This window comes from Buteo buteo, chromosome Z (assembly GCF_964188355.1).
Source record: "Buteo buteo chromosome Z, bButBut1.hap1.1, whole genome shotgun sequence".
Lineage (NCBI taxonomy): Eukaryota > Metazoa > Chordata > Aves > Accipitriformes > Accipitridae > Buteo > Buteo buteo.
Window position 1 is genome coordinate 26,273,056 of NC_134204.1, and position 21,567 is coordinate 26,294,622.

Sequence of the window (21,567 nt, forward strand, 5' to 3'; positions counted from 1 at the left end):
CAACTACAACCTAATAGCAAGTACCTATTTTAGAAATATCCTGAAACATGCATGGGGTATCTGTGTTATGCTCCCTAAGATACAGATGAACAAAACTGTCCCTAAAGCCTGGAAAAGAAAAGTAATCAATCCAAACCACCAGTATAAGTCAGTGAAATTAGATGAAAGGCAATACATGGAGAAGGAAGTGAAAAAGCCAAAAAAAAAAATTATCTGGGAGAAGAGGTACAGCGATTTAATAGAGAGATTGAAAGAAACAAATACTGAGAAAATAAAAATGTTTTAATGAAGGGACAATATCACCACAATGCTTTTCCTTAGAAGAAGAACAGCAATTCTCCAGTCCCAGATCCTAGCAAATGACTAGCATATGACTGCTCTTTACGGCTTCCTGAGGAGGGGAGGTGGAGAGGGAAGTGCTGATCTCTACTCCCTGGGATCCCATTATAGGACGTGTGGGAATGGTTCAAAGCTGCGCCAGGGGAGCTTTAGACTGGATGTTGGGAAGCATTTCTTTACTGAGAGGATGGTCAAACACTGGAACAGGCTTCCTGGAGAGGTGGTCGATGCCCCAGGCCTGTCAGTGTTTAAGGGACATTTGGACGATGCCTTTAGTAACTTTTGGTCAGCCCTGAATTGGTCAGGCATGATCATCCAACTGAAAATATCCTATTCTATAAAATTCTCTGAGAATTTGAATTACTAAGTAATTATGCAATCTGGAATTGTACTGCTGCACATTCAAAAAAACAGCACATGTGGATACAAACCAGTCAGAATTCTATATACAAATGAAAAGACCACACAAAGTCAACCTTGCACACAGTGTTCTGTGTTTTGTTTGGGGTTTCTTCCTAACTTCAGTCTTAAGTTCTTCCTTTTGAAAAGGAATATTCCCATAGATCTACTTCTAGCAAAGTATCTTCAGTTAAGAGGATGTAAATCTTCCCATTTGTGAAAATGCCATAAAAAACCTTATGGTTTTGCACAGCACACTTAAGAGTTTGTGGCAAAACAAGGTACTGATCTTGACTATGGGTTCCAAAGTGTCATACAAAAAATTAATAAAAGATTAATAATAGATCTTTCTGCTTCTTGCATAGAATGTTATGTCTGTAACATAGCAAAAGATAAGAAAATGTTTCAAAAGAAGAAAGTTCTCCTACAGCTATAAATACTGACAGAAGAGAAATCAAAGTGGTATTACTTATGAGGTTACTTTTACTTCTCAAAATGCTCCATTTCTATTCAACACTATTACTGAGATATTAACCTAGAGCTGATAGCAGAGAGTAACATGTAAAAGAGGCCACATTTAAATTTTTTACAGTGAAAATCTGCACAGGACAGGCCAGTTTTATTCACTGTATGCATTGTCTCAAGGGAGATAAACTTTCTTTTCCTGAAGAGATTACAAAACCCCCTCTTTGATGTGTTACACAATGTCACTGTAAACCTAAAACAGTTTCTAAGAAAAAGTGAAATTTCTGCAATTTAAAGCAGTATTTTTTTCATGCATACCCCCCTGCTGATTGAGACTCTGCATTTCCCTTTCTCTGCGATCTAGTTCAGCTGCTTTTCTTTCCAGCTCTTCTTGACGCTTTAGCAGTTCTGCCTGGGCCAAGGCATGCTCCTGAACAAAACAAGCATTGTTAGATATTGATAAAAAATACAAACACAAAATACACATTAGAAGTCTGTTGCCAATAATTAAGCATCTCCAGTTATGGATGAAGACTGACCTACTATTGCACAAATTCATGCACTAACCAATTACTTAAAGGCAGTATTAATTTTCATAAATTATTCGAGAAGTGATGCTTATTTATAAAAGACATTATTGCAGAAGCGTATTTAAATAATTATAATTAAAAGGAACCTAGTACCTGAAAGTTACAGACAAACCTTTGCAATCTGTGTGTAAGCAGGTGGTTCTTCTGTTGGTTTCATTATTGCTGGCTGGGTACTGGGTACATTAGGTGTTTTCACATTTCCTGGAGGAGGCTAAGAAAACAAGAGTCAATTACAGGTTTCCTATTCTAATGAACATCTTTTCATTAACTCTGTATGAACCAATCTAGTTGTTTTAAAGGAAGTGTTACAGGTAAACTGAAAATCTGATATGCTGCCTGCAATATTTATAACCTTTAGGAAAAAGAAGATAACTATATTTTGTGGTGCAGTGTTCGGGTTATTTGGTATTACACTACACTACGTGCCATAAACATATGGAATTTTAGGGATCAGTGGAAAGTAAATAGAATTTTAATTTTGTTCAGACATGAATAAGGACAGTTACTGTTTAAGACAATTGCAGGATTTAACAGTGATCTATTCATATTCCGAAACACGATGCCATTTATTAGTAATGTCTTACAGAGCTTTCTACGTAACAAAGGCTTATATCACCTGGCTAACTAGAGAAGCAATGTACCATATTAAATTTTCCACTAATTCAAGATCCATAATCGATTCCTTAACTATTCCACCAGTAGGTACCATAGTATCTAGTTTCACGTACCACTGGCAATTCATTTACTTGGTCACTATCTATAAGAATACAGCTTACAAGAAGCTTTTAGTAGCTCCATTTTTTTTTTAATCCTCTCCTTCTTATTCCCATTTGTCATCTTCTCTGACTTTCTCCACATCTCTCTATCATACACAATATTAACCAGTACGTATCTCACCAAGGAAAAACTACCACCTAGATTGAAATTACCAACTGAACTTTACCAAAGCAGATCAGTATAGCAGTATTATGATGTTATTTGACACAGTATTTATTCTGCCTGGACAGAAACTACAATTCTTTCTTTGTGTAGAGCTTGCAACATGAAAGACTACCCTGTTCTGTGATCTTTTAAGACAGAGAACCACTTGTTCCTAATAGGACTGAAATCAAGAACAAAAATACAGTGAGAAGTGTGATGTTTTCCATACAAAAGTACCTTAAAACAAAGCAGGAATCAACTAAATACCACTAACTTGGCAAATTATGACTTGGCCCAGATTATCTGTGCCTTTTCTAACCATCTTTTGAAATGCACAAACACAATACACTGAGGAGAAAACATGCCTGAGTAAACTCTGCCTCTGTGTGTGATATTGCAGCATATCTCAGCAACATCAGCTGATTCCAGCATTTCAAGATTATCTTTCCACCATATATTCCAGCTCCTTACAGAATACTGAAGTATCAGAGAGGTCTAATTTCTCACAAATGCTTGGTGACTCAAGCTTTTCATCCTAAGAAAGATATTCAGTGCTGTAGGATGAAGACAACTGAAGGCTAATTGCCAGGTCCTGCACTTGGGTCACAACAACCCCACGCAACGCTACAGGTTTGGGAAAGAGTGGCTGGAAAGCTGTGCAGTGGAAAAGGACCTGGGGGTGCTGGCTGACACCCAGCTGAATATGAGCCGACAGTGAGCCCAGGTGGCCAAAAAGAACAATAGCATCCTGGCCTGTATCAGAAATAGTGTGGCCAGCAGGAGCAGGGAGGTGGTTGTTCCCCTGTACCGGGCACTGGTGAGGCTGCACCTCGAGTACTGGGTTCAGTTTTGGGCCCCTCACTACAGGAGGGCCCCTCACTACATTGAGGTGCTGGAGCGTGTCCAGAGAAGGGCAACAAAGCTGGTGAAGGGTCTAGAGAACAAGTCCTATGAGGAGCAGCTGAGGGAACTGGGGCTGTTTAGTCTGGAGAAAAGGAGGCTGAGGGGAGACCTTATCGCTCTCTACAACTGCCTGAAAGGAGCTTGTAGTGAGGTGGGTGTTGGTCTCCTCTCTCAAGTATAGGACAAGAGGAAACAGCCTCAAGCTGTGCCAGGGGAGGTTTAGATTGGATATTAGGAAAAATTTCTTCATGAAAGGGTTGTCAAGCACTGGAACAGGCTGCCCAGGGATGTGGCTGAGTCATCAGCCCTGGTGTAGACATTGTAGGCTTAGGGACATGGATTAGGAGTGGACTTGGTAGTGTTAGGTAAATGGTTGGACTCAATGATCTTCAAGATCTTTTCAACCTGAATGAGTCTATGATTCTATGAAGCTGGTTAAAGACAGTTAATACTGCTACTCCTTATGATGGAGCATTCTGTGATAAGGAAAAAGGCCTGTATGAGAACTCCTACAAAAACCAGACAACCATCAAGAGTCTTATCATCTCCTGCTTCAAACATAAGATACAAAACCTGCACTAGAGTAACAAAAAGCTACTGAACAAAAACTCTTATGCATTATGTATTGTGGGCCAGAACAATGCTACAAAAGCCAAAATAAAAAAGACTGATTATAGTAGCTCTGTGGCTAAAGTAACAATAGCTTTGAAAGCATAACCGATAAGCAGCTGCATGCTGGACTAATGAGCAAGACTGTTCAGAATCTCCAGCAAGGACTACAGTAGCTCTCCCGTAATACTGTAAAAAGTAATAGTACTATTACATGAAATACTGCAAAAAGGTGGATTGTCAGATTAGAAAATATTTGAACAATTAATTCAAAATATTTATCCTTGAAAGATGCTTTGTCCCAACAGCCTGCAGTACTGCTAATGACTGTAACATGCATATATGCTTATAAATAAAGGAACCAATCAGAAAGCTCACTAGAGCTACATAATCAAAGATGTTAGCCAATAGCATATATGATATACGACATTAATATAAGGTACTAATTATGTACAAGATTCTTCCGATTCAGATTTCTACATTGTTTAGGTTCCACTATATGCTAGCTGGCCATCTATACAGTGTTAGAATTGCTGTCTACTGTGTACATAATGACAACTGTGTAAAAGACCCAGTGGCTAGGTAAAAGCCTGTGCTCCCTGGCAGAAATGAAACTACACCAGTGATTTGTAGCAGGGGCCGTGCATCCTGGAATCCTAAGAAGTCAAGAGGGGCTGGAGAACAAAAGCTGTTAAGGGATGTTACAAAGGCTACCACTTCCAGCAGACTCTGGGACCTGAGGACTCCTCCTTTTCGACTGCTGGAGCCCAGTCCAGTGCACTGTGAGACCCTCTGAGGGCTCTCCATTCCAGTCTGATGGAGACAGCTATTGCTTTTCTGCTTCCAGGTTCAGCTAGCAGCAAGGTGAGTGTGTATTCCAGGCATGCACACAAACACACACAAACCCGCACACACCAAGGACACTAGGATGGCCAGCCACACAAGTTGCCACAGCACACCCACATAACACTATCAGAACTATGTTACAGAGTCATACCCCATTCCTCCTCTGCAGCTGATCAGCACTGAAGTTCACTGTTGAAATCACATGCCTCCCTCTAGATTTACAAGCACACCAACAGTCGCAGATCCCTCAGATGTGAGCAGTAAGCCCTCAGCCTGTCTGATATACTTGGCTGGACCTGGAGCTATCTTACCTAGTGTACAGGTTTCCTCCTGTTTACCAGCTAGCCCAGCTTGACGTTCTCTAGAAGATTCATGCACTTGTACACTCATGTCACAAGCAACCTCCATACTCGCAGCTCCCTCAAACACCAGCACAGGCTCTCAGCCTGCCATATATCCAAGCCCGGATCCCGGACTCCCTTACTCACTTTTGGCTCAGACTTTGAGTCTTCCCAGAGAGAGGTTTTCCTCCTATTTGCCAGCTAGTCTAGCTTGAAGTTTGCTAGTGAATTACACATATACACACAGAGAAAAACACACTGGTCCCTTCAGTTGCTGGCACCTCAAACATGTGGGCCCTATGGGCCCACGGTCCCTCCAGCTGCTGACACCCAGATACCCAGTTGCTGACACCACAGACATACTGACCACTACTACTTGGGGTCTGACCACGTTGCTGGTATCTAAGCCTCTCAGTCTAGTCTCTCCACTTCTTAGCACCTAGACTTCGTAGTGCTCACAGATGTGGTAGAGAGTGAAATGTCACAGATAAACAGTTAAGAAAGGATTTAACAATAACTGCAGCAATTAGGCATATGGCTGTCAGACAAGTGTACTGACTGGTAGCAACTTACATGCAACCAGCCCCTTTTAATCCATCCTCTTCTGTAGTCTCCTCCTTGCTCCTCTCCAGTCTCCCATTGCTCCACATCTTTGACTATTCCCCTAAATATTCCTTAATAAATTTTGCATAGTCCCACAGGCTCCTCTCGACTATCCATAATATTCATGCTTATCTTGTTTCTTCCTTCTTATTAGTTAAAAAGTCCAGGTTGACCCTCTTCAAAGCCCATAAATTAGTGGCTGAAGAGTTTTGGTCTTCCATTTTGTCTCTGTTACCACTTACCTATCAGGTGTTTCTGCTTTTGTTTATTGCTTTCCCTTTTACTTATTACTCCCTTTAAACTGAATAAAGTCTGTGACCTTAATGAACAGATACTTTCACATTCTACATATCCTTACAGTAACCAGTATAACTGACCTGATTATTTGAACCATCATGGAGTTTTGCAACAACTGAAAGGCTATCATGACTTTTACAAGGCTGGTACATGATTAAGAATCACATACATCTTTGGATACTCTGTAATAATATGAATGGGATTATGGTCTTCCCTCAGGTCTCAGCCCCTCAAAAACAATACAGCTGTATCACTGTAGTAACATGAAGGAGGATACTTCAGGCTTATTATTTCAAGCACTGCAGTGCAAGGGAACAGCTGCCTTGAGTCTCGTGTTGTTAGATCTGCGTGCTACAGTCCATTACTTAACACAGGAATGACAAAGCAGTCAAAGCAACTTCATGTCTGTTGGAAGGTTAAAGCCCCTGTCTGTGTAGAGGTCTGCTAAAAACCAACAAAATAAATCCTAAACAAACAAGAAACCCAACCAACCAACAAAAAAGCATTTATAATTAGTAGACTTCTCCGTGACCCCTCCCCCCCCGCCCCTACTTGCCCAGTAAAGAACTTGCACCTTCTGGCCTCTTAATTTCTTGAATCCTTTTAAGAGCTTTTTCTACAGTGAGTGTGACAGCTGTCACTTTTCCTTCTGCTGGTATGAAGCCAGCTGAGATACATTCCAATTAATGCTTTAGCAATCTTCCATCTTAGTTTACTTAACACTCAGCTGACTTCTCATTTCCATCAAGTTACCGCTTCTCTAAAGCCTATTTTGTTGAGAATTCAAGTTTAAGACACCTCCCCTGTAAAGAAACAATTCATTCAGGTTTTTTCCACATCATTATCTTCTGTTAGTACTCTTGCTTCCTGCTTTCCAGAAAGAAAGTTTCTCAAGTTGTTCTACAAGTTCTTCCTCAGAGCTTTGAGTTTGCCTTACAGTTTCACACTTAGCTTAGCAGAGTTTAAACTCTTAAGTTTTCTTCAAAAATAGCTTCCACTTTTCTAAAGGCTGTCTTACCCCAGTAGCACACTTGACAAAGCAGCAAAAAGCCAGCATGGTTAGTTAGTCTCTTCTTATGGTGCATTTAAAGCAGCTATTTTTGAGCTACAGTATGTGTACACCATTCATGAATGTTATTCTGTGTTTAATATCACTTATGAGTTATATAATATCACTTGATGGAATTAGTGCATGATGTTAGAAAAATACAAAGAGCTTGTAAGAGAATCAGAGGTAGTTAGAAAAGGTAAGGAAAAATCATGTATCTGCTTCAACATCCACTGTTGATTATTGCTGGCTATCACTCCAGAACTTCTCTTAGTTTGTTATGTGTATTAAGAATACAAGCCCAGCAAAAGTTGCACTCCAGCCACCATATTCACAGGATACAGTGATATTTCAGCCAGTTGCTGAAATATAGTAGCATTTCTTCATTAAGGGCAGAAAAAGCCATGCATGTTTTTGTATACTACCATGTTTTCATAATTACTTATCTTGGCTTCATAATGTGCACACAAGGGAACAAAGTGTCAGTGCTCAAATCCACCTCAAATGGTGGAAGTTCAATACTGCTTTAATGTGTTTATTTTTCCAGGTTATTATTCAAAGATCACAATTCAATGCACAACAGGCACAGGTATTATAAATCATCTTCTATAGATCAAGAACCTAATGAAGAAAGCATTCCAATCACAGAATATCTCAAGTTGGAAGGGACCCATAAGGATCACTGAGTCCAACTCCCTGCTCCTCACACGATAACCTAAAACTAAACCATATGACTAAGAGCATTGTCCAGATGCTCCTTGAACTCTGACAGGCTTGGTGCTGCGACCACTTCCCTGGGAAGCCTGTTCCAGTGACCAACCACCCTCTCAGTGAAGAAACTTTCCCTAATGCCCAATCTGAACTGTCCCTGACACAGCTTTATTCCATCTCCTCGTGTCCTATCGCTGGTCACCAGAGAGAGATCAGCACTCCCCCCTCCGCTGCCCCCCGTGAGGAAGCTGTAGGCTGCGATGGGGTCACCCCTCAGCCTTCTCTTCTCCAAGCTGAACAAGACAAGTGACCTCAGTTGTTCCTACTAAGTCTTGCCCTTGAGACTTTTCACTGTCTTGGTCACCCTCCTCTAGACATGATCTAACAGTTTGATGTCCTTCTTATACTGAGGCTTCCAAAACTGCAGACAGTACTCGAGGTGGGGCCACACCAGCACAGTGTCAAGTGGGACAATCACCTCCCTTGACCTGCTAGCTGTGCTGTGCTCGATGCACCCCTGGACATGGTTGGCCCTTTTGGCTGCCAGGGCACACTGGTGACTCATATTCAACTTGCCATCAACCCAAACCCCCAGATCTCTTTCCAGGGGGCTGCTCTCCAGCTCTCGTCCTCCAGTTAGTACAAATAAGCAGGATTTCCCTGTCACAGGTGGAGAATCTGGAACTTTCTCTTGTTAAATTTCACACAGTTGGTGATTGCCCAACTCTCTAGTCTATCCAGATCTCTCTGTAAGGCCTCTCTATCCTTGAGGGAGTCCACAGCTCCTCCTACCTTAGTATCATCAGCAAACTTACTTAATGTACATTTAACTCCTGCATCCAGATCATTTGTAAAAACACTAAAGACCACCGGCCCTAAAATCAAGCCCTGGGGAACCCCACTGGTGACTGATGCAACCCCATTTACTATATACACACCTCTTTGAGTCCAACCCATGACCCAATTGCTCATCCAATGTATTATGGACTTGCCTAGCTGTGTGCTGGAAATCTGTCCAGAAGGACGTTGTAAGAGACAGTATCAAAAGCTTTACTAAAATCCAAAACCACCACATCTACTGGCTTCTCTTGGTCAACTAGATAGGTGACCTTGTAATAAAAGGAAATTAAGTTAGTTAAGCAGGACTTTCCCCTGGTGAACCCATGCTGGTTATGACCAACGACTGCATTGTCTTTCAAATGTTTTTCAGTAACTCACAGAATAACCTTTTCCATAATTTTACCAGGCACTGAAGTGAGACTGACAGGCCTGTAATTACCAGGGTCTTCTTTCTTACCCTTCTTGAAAACTGGGACATTTGCCAGCTTCCAGTCAACTGGTACCTTTCCAGACTCCCAAGACCATTGAAAAATAATGGACAGAGGTCCCACAATAACATTGGCCAGCTCTTTCAGTACCCTGGGATGAATCCCATCAGGCCCCATAGACTCATGTGCATCTAGCTGGAACAGTAAGTCTGAAACAACTTCAGAGTCCACTGGGAGTTTATGATAACCCCAGTCACAGGGCTCCAGGAGTCCCAGGGCCCATCATCAGTGTTAAAGAGGCAAAGAAGGCATTAAACATCTACGCTTTGTCTACATCCCTATTTGTGAGGTGACCAACCTCATCAAGTAATGGACTGATGTTATCTCTGATCCTCCTTTTGCTATTAACATATTTAAAAAAGCCCTTTTTGTTCTCCTCCACAGTGCCTGCCAGCTTGAACTCTAATTGAGCTTTGGCCACACAAATTTTCTCCCTACAGTGGCAAACAGAATCTCTGCAGTCCTCCCACGTCATCTGTCCTTGCTTCCCATGTCCATACACCTTCCTTTCCACGTAAGTTCTAGAAGAAGATCCCTGCTCAGCCAAGCCAGCCTTCTGCCCCATTTGCTTGACTTCCAATACTTTGGAATTGCCTGCTCCTGCGCTCTTAAGAGATGGCTCCTAAAAAGTGACCAGCATGAAACCATTTTAAATTCAGGTTGCACTAAGTCTTCCTATCAAATGGAAGTACTCATTTTTATAACCCTAATCAAAGCTGAGAAGCAAAAAAAATCCCACAGCTACTTAACATGAAACAAATAGAAGTATCCTGCTGCCTTGGAAAATCATTTGGCTACCAAAAAAAAACCCCCAACACAAATATGAAAAACATAGCTGTACAGTTTGGGATTTTTCTAGAAGCAAGAAGTACCGAAGCGAAATCAGAGAAGGTACATCTTCAAGCTCTAGCACTGTGCAGCAGATCTGGAGAACTGCATGGACTTAAAAGTTCAGCTGACATACAAGATTATCTATTATTGGACTGGTGTAGGTAGTAAGGAAAGGGTACAGGATACAAGAAAAAAGAAGGAAAAAAAATGGGGTTTGTGGTAACATTTTATCAGAAACCACTTAATGTCTTTTTTTGTCCTATAAATATATTTCCCAGTATTCAGTAATCACTGGAAAAACGGAAGTTCAATAAAAATGCATAAAAGGCAAACAAACAAGAACCAGGGAGCACAGAGGTTATGCACACTAAGTTTTAATGCAAACAAGGTACTCAAAACAAGTGTTGCTTCATACATGCAAATAAAACATACTCAATAAAAGTAAAAGAAATAGTAATTTATTGGCTTGGTAGACAAAACAGTAAGGCAGACAGTTCTTTCTACAGTTATTAAAAAGGCAATACAAAACACAATTCTAGAAGTCAATGTCTCACATTAATTTCCAAATATAGACTAAGCACAAGTTTGCTCTAATTGCCATTTCTGACGTTAGCTCAATTAAGAATGAAACTAACTTCACAAAAGAGCTGCTAAGTAAAAATATCTGTTGGAATGGTAGGTAGCATACAGTAGGTTCCTTACATTCTGAAATGGAAATGTATTTGCAAGCTGTTATATTGAAAAATTGACTGAAATGGCCCAAGTGCTATTGTACAAGATGCATGAAGTCTAAAATTGCAGGCATTCTGGAAAGCAATAGCTCAGATCTAGGTTTTTAAAAGGTTTGCAAGGGATATGCATTTAATACACACAAAACCTGTACATAGTAAATGTAAATCATATTGAGGAAATACTATTACCAAGTGGTCAGATTAAAGTTAGTTATAGGAGCAATTGATTTGCTATTTAGAACCAAAAGCAAACACTCACTTTCTAAGGTCACCTCAAATGTTTTATCAGCACAAAAGATGCAAGTGGGAGAGAGACACTTGGTCAATAACTATCAAAATCCTGAAGATGTCAAATGAAGTAACTGCAAGAACTACTTTTGAGAATTAATGGACATTTCATAAAGACACTGAGATCCATAACAAATAAACAGAACAGGAATTCTCATCTGTTAGTGTACTTTTGTCTATGTTATTTTGATTTTTATTGACATAGGTTTCCTAGGAATAAAAATTGCTGAGGCATCTTTGAAGGAAACCAGTGAACTTGGCACTTGCCAGGTGACTCCTTTAACCTTGACGAACATCTTATGCAGTTCATACCAGAGTACCCAAAAACTACTGTTCCTTTGTCTCAGAAGTAGATGAGTAGACATAGGCTTCTCCGTTGGGTTCAGGGGAGTAGAAGTCAAGCCTCTTTCTTCCCCTCTCAAATTTAACAGTCCTATCCATTCTTCTGGAACCTGGAAGACTTGGCCCCATGGCAGGCATAATGAAAATTTCAAAACAAGACTTGATCCATGTTTCTCACCTGAGCAGAATGTCAAAGTCATCCCATAAAAATTCTTCCATTCCCTAATATCATACCGACTGGACCAAAGTCTGGCTTACTCACATACAAGGATAAAGCTGTATAATTCTGCCATAATCAACACATAATTTACTAAGTATAAGAAATGAAACAGATCCATTTTGACTCCCTTATGGATCAGCATACACATGGGGCTGTTGAGAAAAGATGATGCTGCTTTTATTACACAGCATGTTACTTGTTGTAACACAGCAAACTAATTAGATATTACGGGGGAAAAAAACCCATCACTGTTAACAACTGCCAAACACTGGAACAGGTTGCCCAATGAGGTCGCAGGATCTCCATCCTTGTATATATCCAAAACTTCCCAGGACAAGGTGCTGACCAATGCAACTTAGTGACTCAGGTTGAATAGGGGGGGTTGAAAAAGATGACCTCCAGAGGTCCCTTGCAACCTATGCCTTGCCACTTTGTCATACCTGTCTGTCCATGTGCTGTTGGTTGCCTGTCCAAGGGCTATTGGTGGCTTAGGGATTTGGGTATGGAAGAGAGATAGCCGACTGACAGCCTGCGTAGGATTGATGAGACATTCACAGGAAGACAGAGAGTCAGCAATTCTGTTTTTATCATATCATATCATATCATGATACACCACCCATATTTGGATAGGGGAACTAAGTCTACTGTTTTTAGAGACTTTATTTCACAGGCCCATGGTCTTTTACGATAAGGTACTTATATCCTGAAATTCAATCAACCCCACTTTACAACACCCCTTTTTGTTCCTACCCCAAATGCTACTTCTGGGATAGATCTTTTTATTTCATGCCTTGCTCTCACAGCTGCACTGGGAGAAGCAGCAAATTATATGACCTCTCAAAGAGAAGAGGTTGGCTGAAGATAAATGCTCAAAATTAGTTTTCTCTTTAATACATTTCCCCATGTGGGTGAAGTAGTCCATTTATTGGGGGCAGGGAGAAGACTTCCAAAAGAAGCCAGGTGTGGATGGTCAGTCTGGTGTCTTATAAACACTTCACTGAATTTGGATGCAAGACAGGAGGGAAGCTGCCCAGGAATTTACTGGGGAAAAAAAAAAAATCCATCGAAATATGTCTCTTAAAAACCAAAAAAACCCAACTCTACCAATGATTTCTTCCAAATTTTTAATACAGCAATTTGAAAGTGATTGCTATATGCATTATTGTGTCTACACGTTATGCATCTATACACAGTGCTCGGAGGAGTTCAACATGCATTAGCAAAACTTGTAGAAGGAGGAAGAGATTAAAGGCCTCCTTCAACAGTGTTTTCATCAAAAGATGAAGCAAAAATACTAATTGTCTGATCGCATCTGTTCCTTGTTGATTTCAGAAACATGACTAAAGACACAAAGTCATCTCCATGGTGACTGTTAGAGCTGGAGATAAAATCACTGAAGATGCAGGCAATGATATTTAATCTGACATTTATACCATTCACTGAAAACATTGTTTAACAATCAAAAATAAGACAGGCTTTGAAATCTGGTAAGAAGAAAAAAAAAAAAGAAAAAAAAAGACTCCTGATTTCTCATGTTAGATATCAAGCTGGTGACACTTGAGCCCTAAAATATCCTATGCCCATTCACTTTCCTCATTATGTCTTACATGTTATTTTCCCACCAAACTTCCCACTGCAGATGTGAAGGATAAAAGTTGACTGAGAAAAGGTGAATGCACTGAAATAATTTAAAAAAAAAAAAAAAAAAGAGAGAGAAGAAGAAATTAGAATAAGGAATACCAAGAAAAAGTAGAATTTACTGGGTTTTTTTCTGCCCTATCCTGATGACCAAGAAAGAACTGATAGGAAGCATCTCCCTTGGCACAGGGAGAACACAACTGAGCTAAGATAACGAATGTCAGTATTCACAGTTTGAAGTCACTTTCTCACAGAAAAAACATTCCTGTCTGGATTTGCAATGGAGAAGTGTTTTTGCACTCCAGCATGCTTTATTAACTTGAATTTGGAGGGAAGGGGGAAAGAAGGTTAATGCTGTGTTAATGCTATAGACTGCAAGATACCTACCATCTTACCACTACCACTAGAAATCTGGATTTCCAACTGAAGCATACCATTCTCAGCTTCCTTAAAAACTACAACTACACATTGTTATTCATAGTGAAACAACATCATTTTAAGTCTTACAGACCAGCAATTCTCAAACTAAAAAGCACAGAAATCTCCAGGATATACTTTGCTACCACCAGCTTCTATCCTTTCTGCTCACAAGCACCATTATGGTTTTCAAATGTTAGAAGTGGGATTACCTGCACAAAACTGCTCAAGACGACTCAGCTTCTCAAGGAAGGTACAACGAGGAACAGCAGCAAATCAAAGCCCCCAGAAACTATTTGGATGTTTTTGCTCTGCACAGCACACAAAATGCAGAGTAATTTCTATCCCTACCCTGAAGGACACTGTAATCCTCCAAGCCCAAAATTCACAGACCCTGCTCCTACCTCTGTTCATCCAATCTTTAAAGACATTCACTTCCAGTCCTGTTGCATACATTTATTTGTACATGCATAGTATGCTCTCCTCTTGCATACAAAGCTGGTAGGAAAAAGAGAGGTGAGCACATGGAATTGTGAGCATCTCCTCAGGTACCTAAGCACATTCATGCAAAAGCATATAATTACAGAATAAATACTTACATATTCAGCATCCACAAGAGACAGAGAGAGGAAGGGGAGTATCATCTAAAGGTTGATTACTACTGCACTCTTAGCTGAACATGCTTTATTCTTTCAATCTTGCTTTCTGCAAGAAAACCTGTCAAAGTTCTTTTCCTCTACAGAAAGAGAACTGCTCATTCAACAGACAGTTTTTATGAATTTGGTAACATCCCATAGATTATTAATTGAACCACAGTGTATGAATATAGCACATACTTAGGAGACCTGAACACTGACTTAAAGATTTCCTCCATCCTCCCATTTTTTCTATATGAGTGACATCTGTAAGGAGCAATTAGAATTTTTTATACATGAACAACTGACTGTTCAAAGCCAGATAACCTTAACCATATACTTCAGTTTTTCTTTTCTCACAGAGCTGCATGTAAAAATAAATGCAAAATTAATAAAAAAGTCAGACTGTCTTTCTAATTTATGGTCAATACAAAGCAATTTTGAAACTGTTCAAGCTTCAGAAAGATAAATCAAACATAATTCATGACATTGTGAGTTTGGAGAAAAAAAATTTGGAGACTTATTTAATACTGTTGCTAGTTGTAAATATTCTGCCTTAAACAGCTGATCCAAGGCATACTCAGAACCAAGGTTCTTCCAGTTTAGCATTTTAAACACCGTATGAAGCCTTACTGTTGTACTGCAAAGACTCAAATACCAACATTCCCCATCGGCACTACCAGATTTGCCATAGGAAATAAGCCTACATTTGAAAAATACAGTATTTTAATGTTTATAAATTATACTGACAGACAGTAATCATCCATACATTTTGCTCATCTCACACAAGATCTCCACTGTCAAAAGTAACTACTGAAAAATGCTCTTACAATATGAATTTACTACCACATTCCTTGTATATTCCCCTCCATGGGTGAAAATAAGCACAAGGTAAATTAAAACTATACAAATTAGAGGCAAAAAACAACTGTGTTTCTTGGACATAAATTATTCCATTCACTACAGCACAACTACTCATAGCCTGCAGACTGTTACTTAAATGCAATGTTTTTCTTATTCTGAACAGCACTTTTATTAAGTGAAATGGAAATCAAAAGCAAGACGCTGGGGAATAGGGCCACGGTCACAAGCTTTAAAGCAAGTAAAATTCAGAAAAGCGTAAGGACGGACTACCAGAAGTCTTACTGAACACAGGAAAAACTCAGTTTTGTTTTGGTTCCCTTTCAGAGAGCCACTATCCTTAACAGGTCAAAGCTCACTTAAGTCAACCCACTCACTGAATCCTCCAGATACTTGATGCGACTATCTATCCTTACACATCTTCCATTACCTCTAGCTAGCCTGTCACATGTTTTATACCAGTCCCAAACTCTCAAAACAATAACTCACAAACCTTACCTATAAAGATTAACAGCAAGATTAAGAAATAAATGTGCTTACTGTTCTTGAATCAGAGAAAGGATTGTACTCATCTAGCCCTGGAGGAACATTTCTTGTCACTTGTGTAACAGAAGGATCCTAGAAGAGAAAACAGTTCTGTCAATGTATGCACATGTATATAAGCAACAAGTCAACATTTATATCATATAAAACTCAGCTTTTGCTTCACTCTAAAAAAAAAAGGTTTGTTCTCACTAAAAAAGCCTGTAAACATACACCTCGTTCTCTGTCTCCAAAATGACATCATTCCATTCTGAGCTTCTCATAAACCTAGATTAACACAGTCTAAAAGGAACTCCATCTGTCATACATTTGATTTATAAGGAAAAAAAGCTTTCAATAGAGAAGGGAAGAAAACTGTATCCTGCTATGCTGACCACTGGATGCCACAACTATACACCAAAAAAGCACAACAGAAGAAAAGAGCTTTCTGTAACTCTTGGTTTTCCCCATGCAGAAGTACCTCCAACATCTTCAGGAACAGGAAAAGCATTTCCCAAAAATGAAGCTGAGGAAACAGTGTCCCATAATGCCAAAAGCACCTCTGGTTCACCTTCTACCCGAACTGGTAGAATTAAGAAAAAAATGTAATTTTTTTCCTCCAGTGAACTATACAGTAAGAAAGACTGCTTGAGGTTTAGCTCGAGAAAGCTACTTCAGGAATTCTCTCTGCTAGAGACAGGGAGGCTTTGTTCTGCAGAAGAACAGAAGTGCCCACTACCATAGCCCACACTAACTTCATATGAAGAAAAATTGCACTTATTCCATGTGATGTCTGGTTCCACTACATTGTTTCTGTGCCTTAATTTAATGTTTTTGCATCTTCAGAACATAAGAATGGATGAAAGGAAAGTTTTCTTGAAAATCAATAAATCCATGCATTCAATATGGATAGTTACATTTATATTTACATAAATGCACAAAACAAGTGTACAATATTTTATATGTACATCAAATATACAAAATAACTGTAAATATACTACTTATTTATAATTTATGTATAGATTTACTTATTTTCTTAATTTCAACATTCTAGTTCAACATTAGAAAACAAACTGGAGTTGATAAAGACTGGGAAGGTGGTAAGTATTTGCATTTATATACATTTACATTCATATTTCCTTTAAAGACAGCTACATTTAAAACTTCTACATGAAATATTTGTATAATTTTTTTAAAAAATACAGTTAAGTGACTTAATCTACGCTTAAGTAAACATACAAACTATTAAGCTACTGAAAAATAAAATCTAGATTCTTAGGATTAGCATCTATATTACAGCATTAGCTTAGTCTTGGCAGCAGTAACTTAATCTACAGATGCAGGAACAATATTTTCTTAATGGCTGCACTAAACTTATTTACAGCCAGAAAAAAAAAAAAACAAAACAAAAATGAGGGCAGTGTACCAATCAACTCTAAAATCCTGATGGATACAGCAAATGAGAATAAGTCTGGTTTTTCCACTAGCTATAGTCACATATTTATTAATATGAGGCAATTAAAATTTTTTTACTCTAAAAAAGGTTTAAGACAAGAAAACTACTGCTTCAGAAATTAAAAAATTGTATGTTGCATATTTTAATCAAATTTATATGCATAAGCATACATAAAAAATACCTTTCTCATCACATCAGATGCTACCACTTTTGGCTAAAGCATACATTTAGCTGCAAAGCACTATTTTAATGGTGACTGAAAAAGAATCACCCTTTCTACAAATGTTACATGCAATTCAAAATCAGCTTTCCTCTTTGACTTACACCATAATTAGTGATTTCAATAAAGCCACCCTAGTGACAGTCTCCCCCACATTTCCCATGTTTTTTAGTTACCATCCTAGAATTGAATACACTGTTCCAACTAAAATCTCATCAGGTCTTGCGTGAGCTGATGGACTAATTCACTGTAACATGTTCTTTCATCAAATGACTGGCACAAAATATTTTGCAGATGAACAAAAAAAACAAGGGAAAGTATATGTGTGGGGAGAATGTTGTCAAAATTCAACTACAAATCATTTGAAACATTGAATAAAAAGATCATAAAAATAAGGGAAGAATTAAATCTGACATTTGAATTAGGCATTAGTTTAGTAGACTTGTCAGTACAAGATCAAAAAAGATGAAGTTAAAAATGAAGTTAATAACACAATTTCATAATTCAATATACAGGATGGCAGAAAGTTGTATATACAGCTGAAAACTTTTAACTTACTGTAGTGGGTCCACCCTAGCCAGCAGCTAGGCCCCCACCTAGGTACTTGCTCAATGCCCTCCCCAGTGGATAGGGGAGAGAATCAGAAAGGCAAAAGCAAGTAAAACTTGTGGGTGTTGAGAAAAAGGCAGATTAATAAGGGGGGAGGAGAGGTAGAGGTAAAAAAAAGAATAAAAGGCCACAAAAACCCACAAGCGATGCAAAGGCAATCACTCACCACTCCCACCAGCGGACAGACGCCCAGCCAGCCTCTGAGCAACGGTTACCTTGGAACATCCCCACCACCACGACCAGCACCACCAATGTTATTGCCGAGCGTGATGCTATACAGTATGGAATACCTCTTTGGTCAGCTGGGGTCCGCTGTCCTGCCTGCGTCCCCTCCCAACCTCTTGCCCTACCCCAGCCTACTCCCAGGGGGAATCAGAGTCCAAAACAGAGAAGGCCTTGCTTGATGCTGTGCAAGCACTGTTCAGCAACAGCTAAAACACTGGTGCCTTACCACCACTGCTGTGGTCACAAATCGGAAACACAGCACCACAGGGACTGCTGTGAAAAAAATTAACTCCATCTCTGCCAGACCCAGTACGCTTATTCTAGCCTTTATACGTTAGTGTGAATTAGCAGACCATAAAACACTGTTCTTTGTTCATGCTTTCAGTATGGTACCCCTTCCAGAAATCCTCTCATACCATTCCCTCTTCCACACATAAAAATGTTCAAGTATAGACACATATGAAACTAGTGATAGCTAACTATCAGCCACATAGTGAAACGGTATGTCTACATTACTAAAACTCAAATAGCACTTAGTACTTTTAAGTTATATCAGCTGCTTAAAAAGTGTATTTCCACACTAAACTTCTGTGTTTGAAGAGTGCACGATTGTGCCCGCAAAGGACAATAAATGCCATTATTTGAATAACTAGCGTTATCAGACTCATGAGACAGCCACTGCATAGCAGCAGATTTCCAAAAAGCAGGAGTGAGTGGTCAAGTCAAATTCAGAAGAGCAATCTATACTTAGAAATACAATATGCAAACAATAATAAATATCTGATGAAGAAAGACTTTTTTCTCTGAGTGTTTTAGAGAAGACCAAGGGGGAAAAAGTTTCTCAGATCTCTTCACACAGCTATTGTGACATTCTAACACTGACAAACGACAGGGAATGTATGTTGAGCCAAACAAGCTTACTACGTCAGAAGTCTTAGTACTAGAAAGAAGTTGTATGCTTAAATACATACAGTGAGAAGAGCAAGAAGCTCTCCATCAGAAGTCCATTCTCATTTTGAATTAGCAATTGTTATACGTCTGCCAAATATTGCTATTGTTTGCAAAGGTAGCAGCAGCAGCTCTGAAAAAAAACTGACTCAGAGGACACTCATTATCAGCTCTATTTAAGAAAACTTTCATTACCCAGAGGAAAAAAAACCTCACCAAATATAGTTGTATTGAAATACACAAATTGAACCCCACCATGGCAAGTAGCATTCAAATTCTGCTCTCAGAAAACCTGAATTACACAGTCTGGACTTCAACAGAAGTTCATGGCCTCATCTATTCCACAAGCAGAAAGACTCAAGAAGTAAACCAGAGATCACAGGAAAAGAAGAGAAACCTCAGAGCTGAAGGAGGCAAGCACTAGCCTGGAGATCTGTACCTCTCCTATACCCATCCACTGCAATCTTCTCTAATGCTACAGCTGTCCTCAGCATGGAAAGAAACAAGCTCTTCATAGTCTGCGTGCCCAGGTGTAGGCTGCTAGACTTCAAACCAGTCTGCATACCTACAGTGCATCAAACAACTGACACCAACAGGAGCTGCACTTCATGTTTCAAAACACTACTTACAGCATTTCTGAAGAGATTAGACCTGACATCCCAAAGAACACAAAGAATTACTTTGAATCATTTACCTTACACTCATTGCATCTCATTTTAAATATGCAGCAAATGCCAACTTGTCTAAACAGTGAGAAAAACTGTGAATCACTCATACTCACTGCTGCAGAATAATAAAACAGTGAATTCAGAAGTTAACTGGGGTTTGAATAATGAATACGAACAATAAATGTCATGCAGGACTACACACTCAAAGAAAGAGTGACATTTATATGAATGCTATCAAATTTCTATGTTGCATGACATATTCTAGTGGTTAAAACAGTGAAAACTTTAATATTCTATAGGAGTAAGTCAATCTAGGCTGGCATAACTTGTGTTTCCATAAAGTTAAATGCATTAATTTTTAGTTATTTTTGTTTTTTAATGTTAAGATACAGAAAAAAGCCATAAAGACAAGTTCCAACAGTTGATAATATACAGACACCAATACAAACCAGCAGCATGGCTGGAACCATCAAATATCCAGAGACCTCAACTTGCTGCATGATTTAAGTGATTAAAAATTGGGTTACCCTCTGCAAATAGAGAAGATTGGGAATTTCTGGGACAGACTTTAAATATCTGACGTCATCCACTGAATGCAGCAACTGCAAAATGCCCTGTCCAATCTCAGGCTGAGAAAGCTATGTCACAGTGGACCAGTACTTCTGCCTGAATTGGACCTGCCCTTGCACTAACTCCTTGCCACAACCTGATTTTCCTCAGTGACCCAGCCAGTCCCAGTCCCTGCTCCTTTGAGTGCTGATCCCTGTAATTCTCATCTTGTCCAACTCCTTGTTCTCTCCTTCCAATTCACACTTCCTTCTCTAGCCTAATCTCACCCAAACTCCTGCCAGTCCAGCCCCCTGCATTTCTGATCTTTTTATTGAACTATTAGTGATACCAACCATGGAAGAGGATTTAAGAAGAGGCCATTTTTCATACCGAGGTACTGTGGCTATTGGTGCGTTTAAGTCACACATAGTCATTTCAGATGATATTTTCAAGATCTGAGTTAGTTCAGGAGACTGAAGTTGTAAGAAACCAGCACAGCTTAATTAACTGTTTTTCAAATAATCTTTCATTTTACCTACTTCTTGTAGTTTCTCTCCTACAACGTCATTCTCAAAAGCAAATATTAGCATCATACTCTGAATCACTGGGAGTCAGGTACAAGAAGCACCCCAGTATTTACATCAAGAATGGAAAAGTCAGTCAGAAAAAAACCCAAATGAAACACAAACAAACAAAACAGAAACCAAAACCACAACACATTTATATCTCACATTGACAAGAGCACCTATAGATCTATTAAAAATGTCTCCTGTACCAGGTTAACAAATTATGCTCACATCACTCAGATATAAATAAAATTAAGTGAATTCCCATTTATCATGGAGGGTGTACAAACACAATTAATTACAAGTGAGAATGTTTAAAATGGAGCAGAATAATCCAATCTATGCAAGTTTTTACAGCTTTTTTAAAAAAAAAAACAAAAACCAACTTTAGACCAAATAACTTTAGACCAAAACTAGTCATCAGCTACCAGGTTTCATTAA

At 39.2% G+C, this 21,567-nt stretch overlaps 1 protein-coding gene across 2 annotated transcripts in view; it reads right to left on the minus strand.

The window, feature by feature from the left end:
• SCAMP1 (secretory carrier membrane protein 1) overlaps window positions 1-21,567 on the minus strand; it is a 49,940-nt gene that overhangs the window by 18,806 nt on the left and 9,567 nt on the right. Inside the window, exons 2-4 of one of the 2 annotated variants that reach the window (XM_075021696.1) lie at window positions 15,904-15,981; window positions 1,906-2,004; window positions 1,522-1,633 (exon numbers count right to left, since the gene is read on the minus strand). In XM_075021696.1, the coding sequence (XP_074877797.1) occupies window positions 1,522-1,633; window positions 1,906-2,004; window positions 15,904-15,981 (289 nt within the window). The remainder of the gene's footprint in view (window positions 1-1,521; window positions 1,634-1,905; window positions 2,005-15,903; window positions 15,982-21,567) is intronic. The other variant, XM_075021697.1, reaches the window with a different exon arrangement.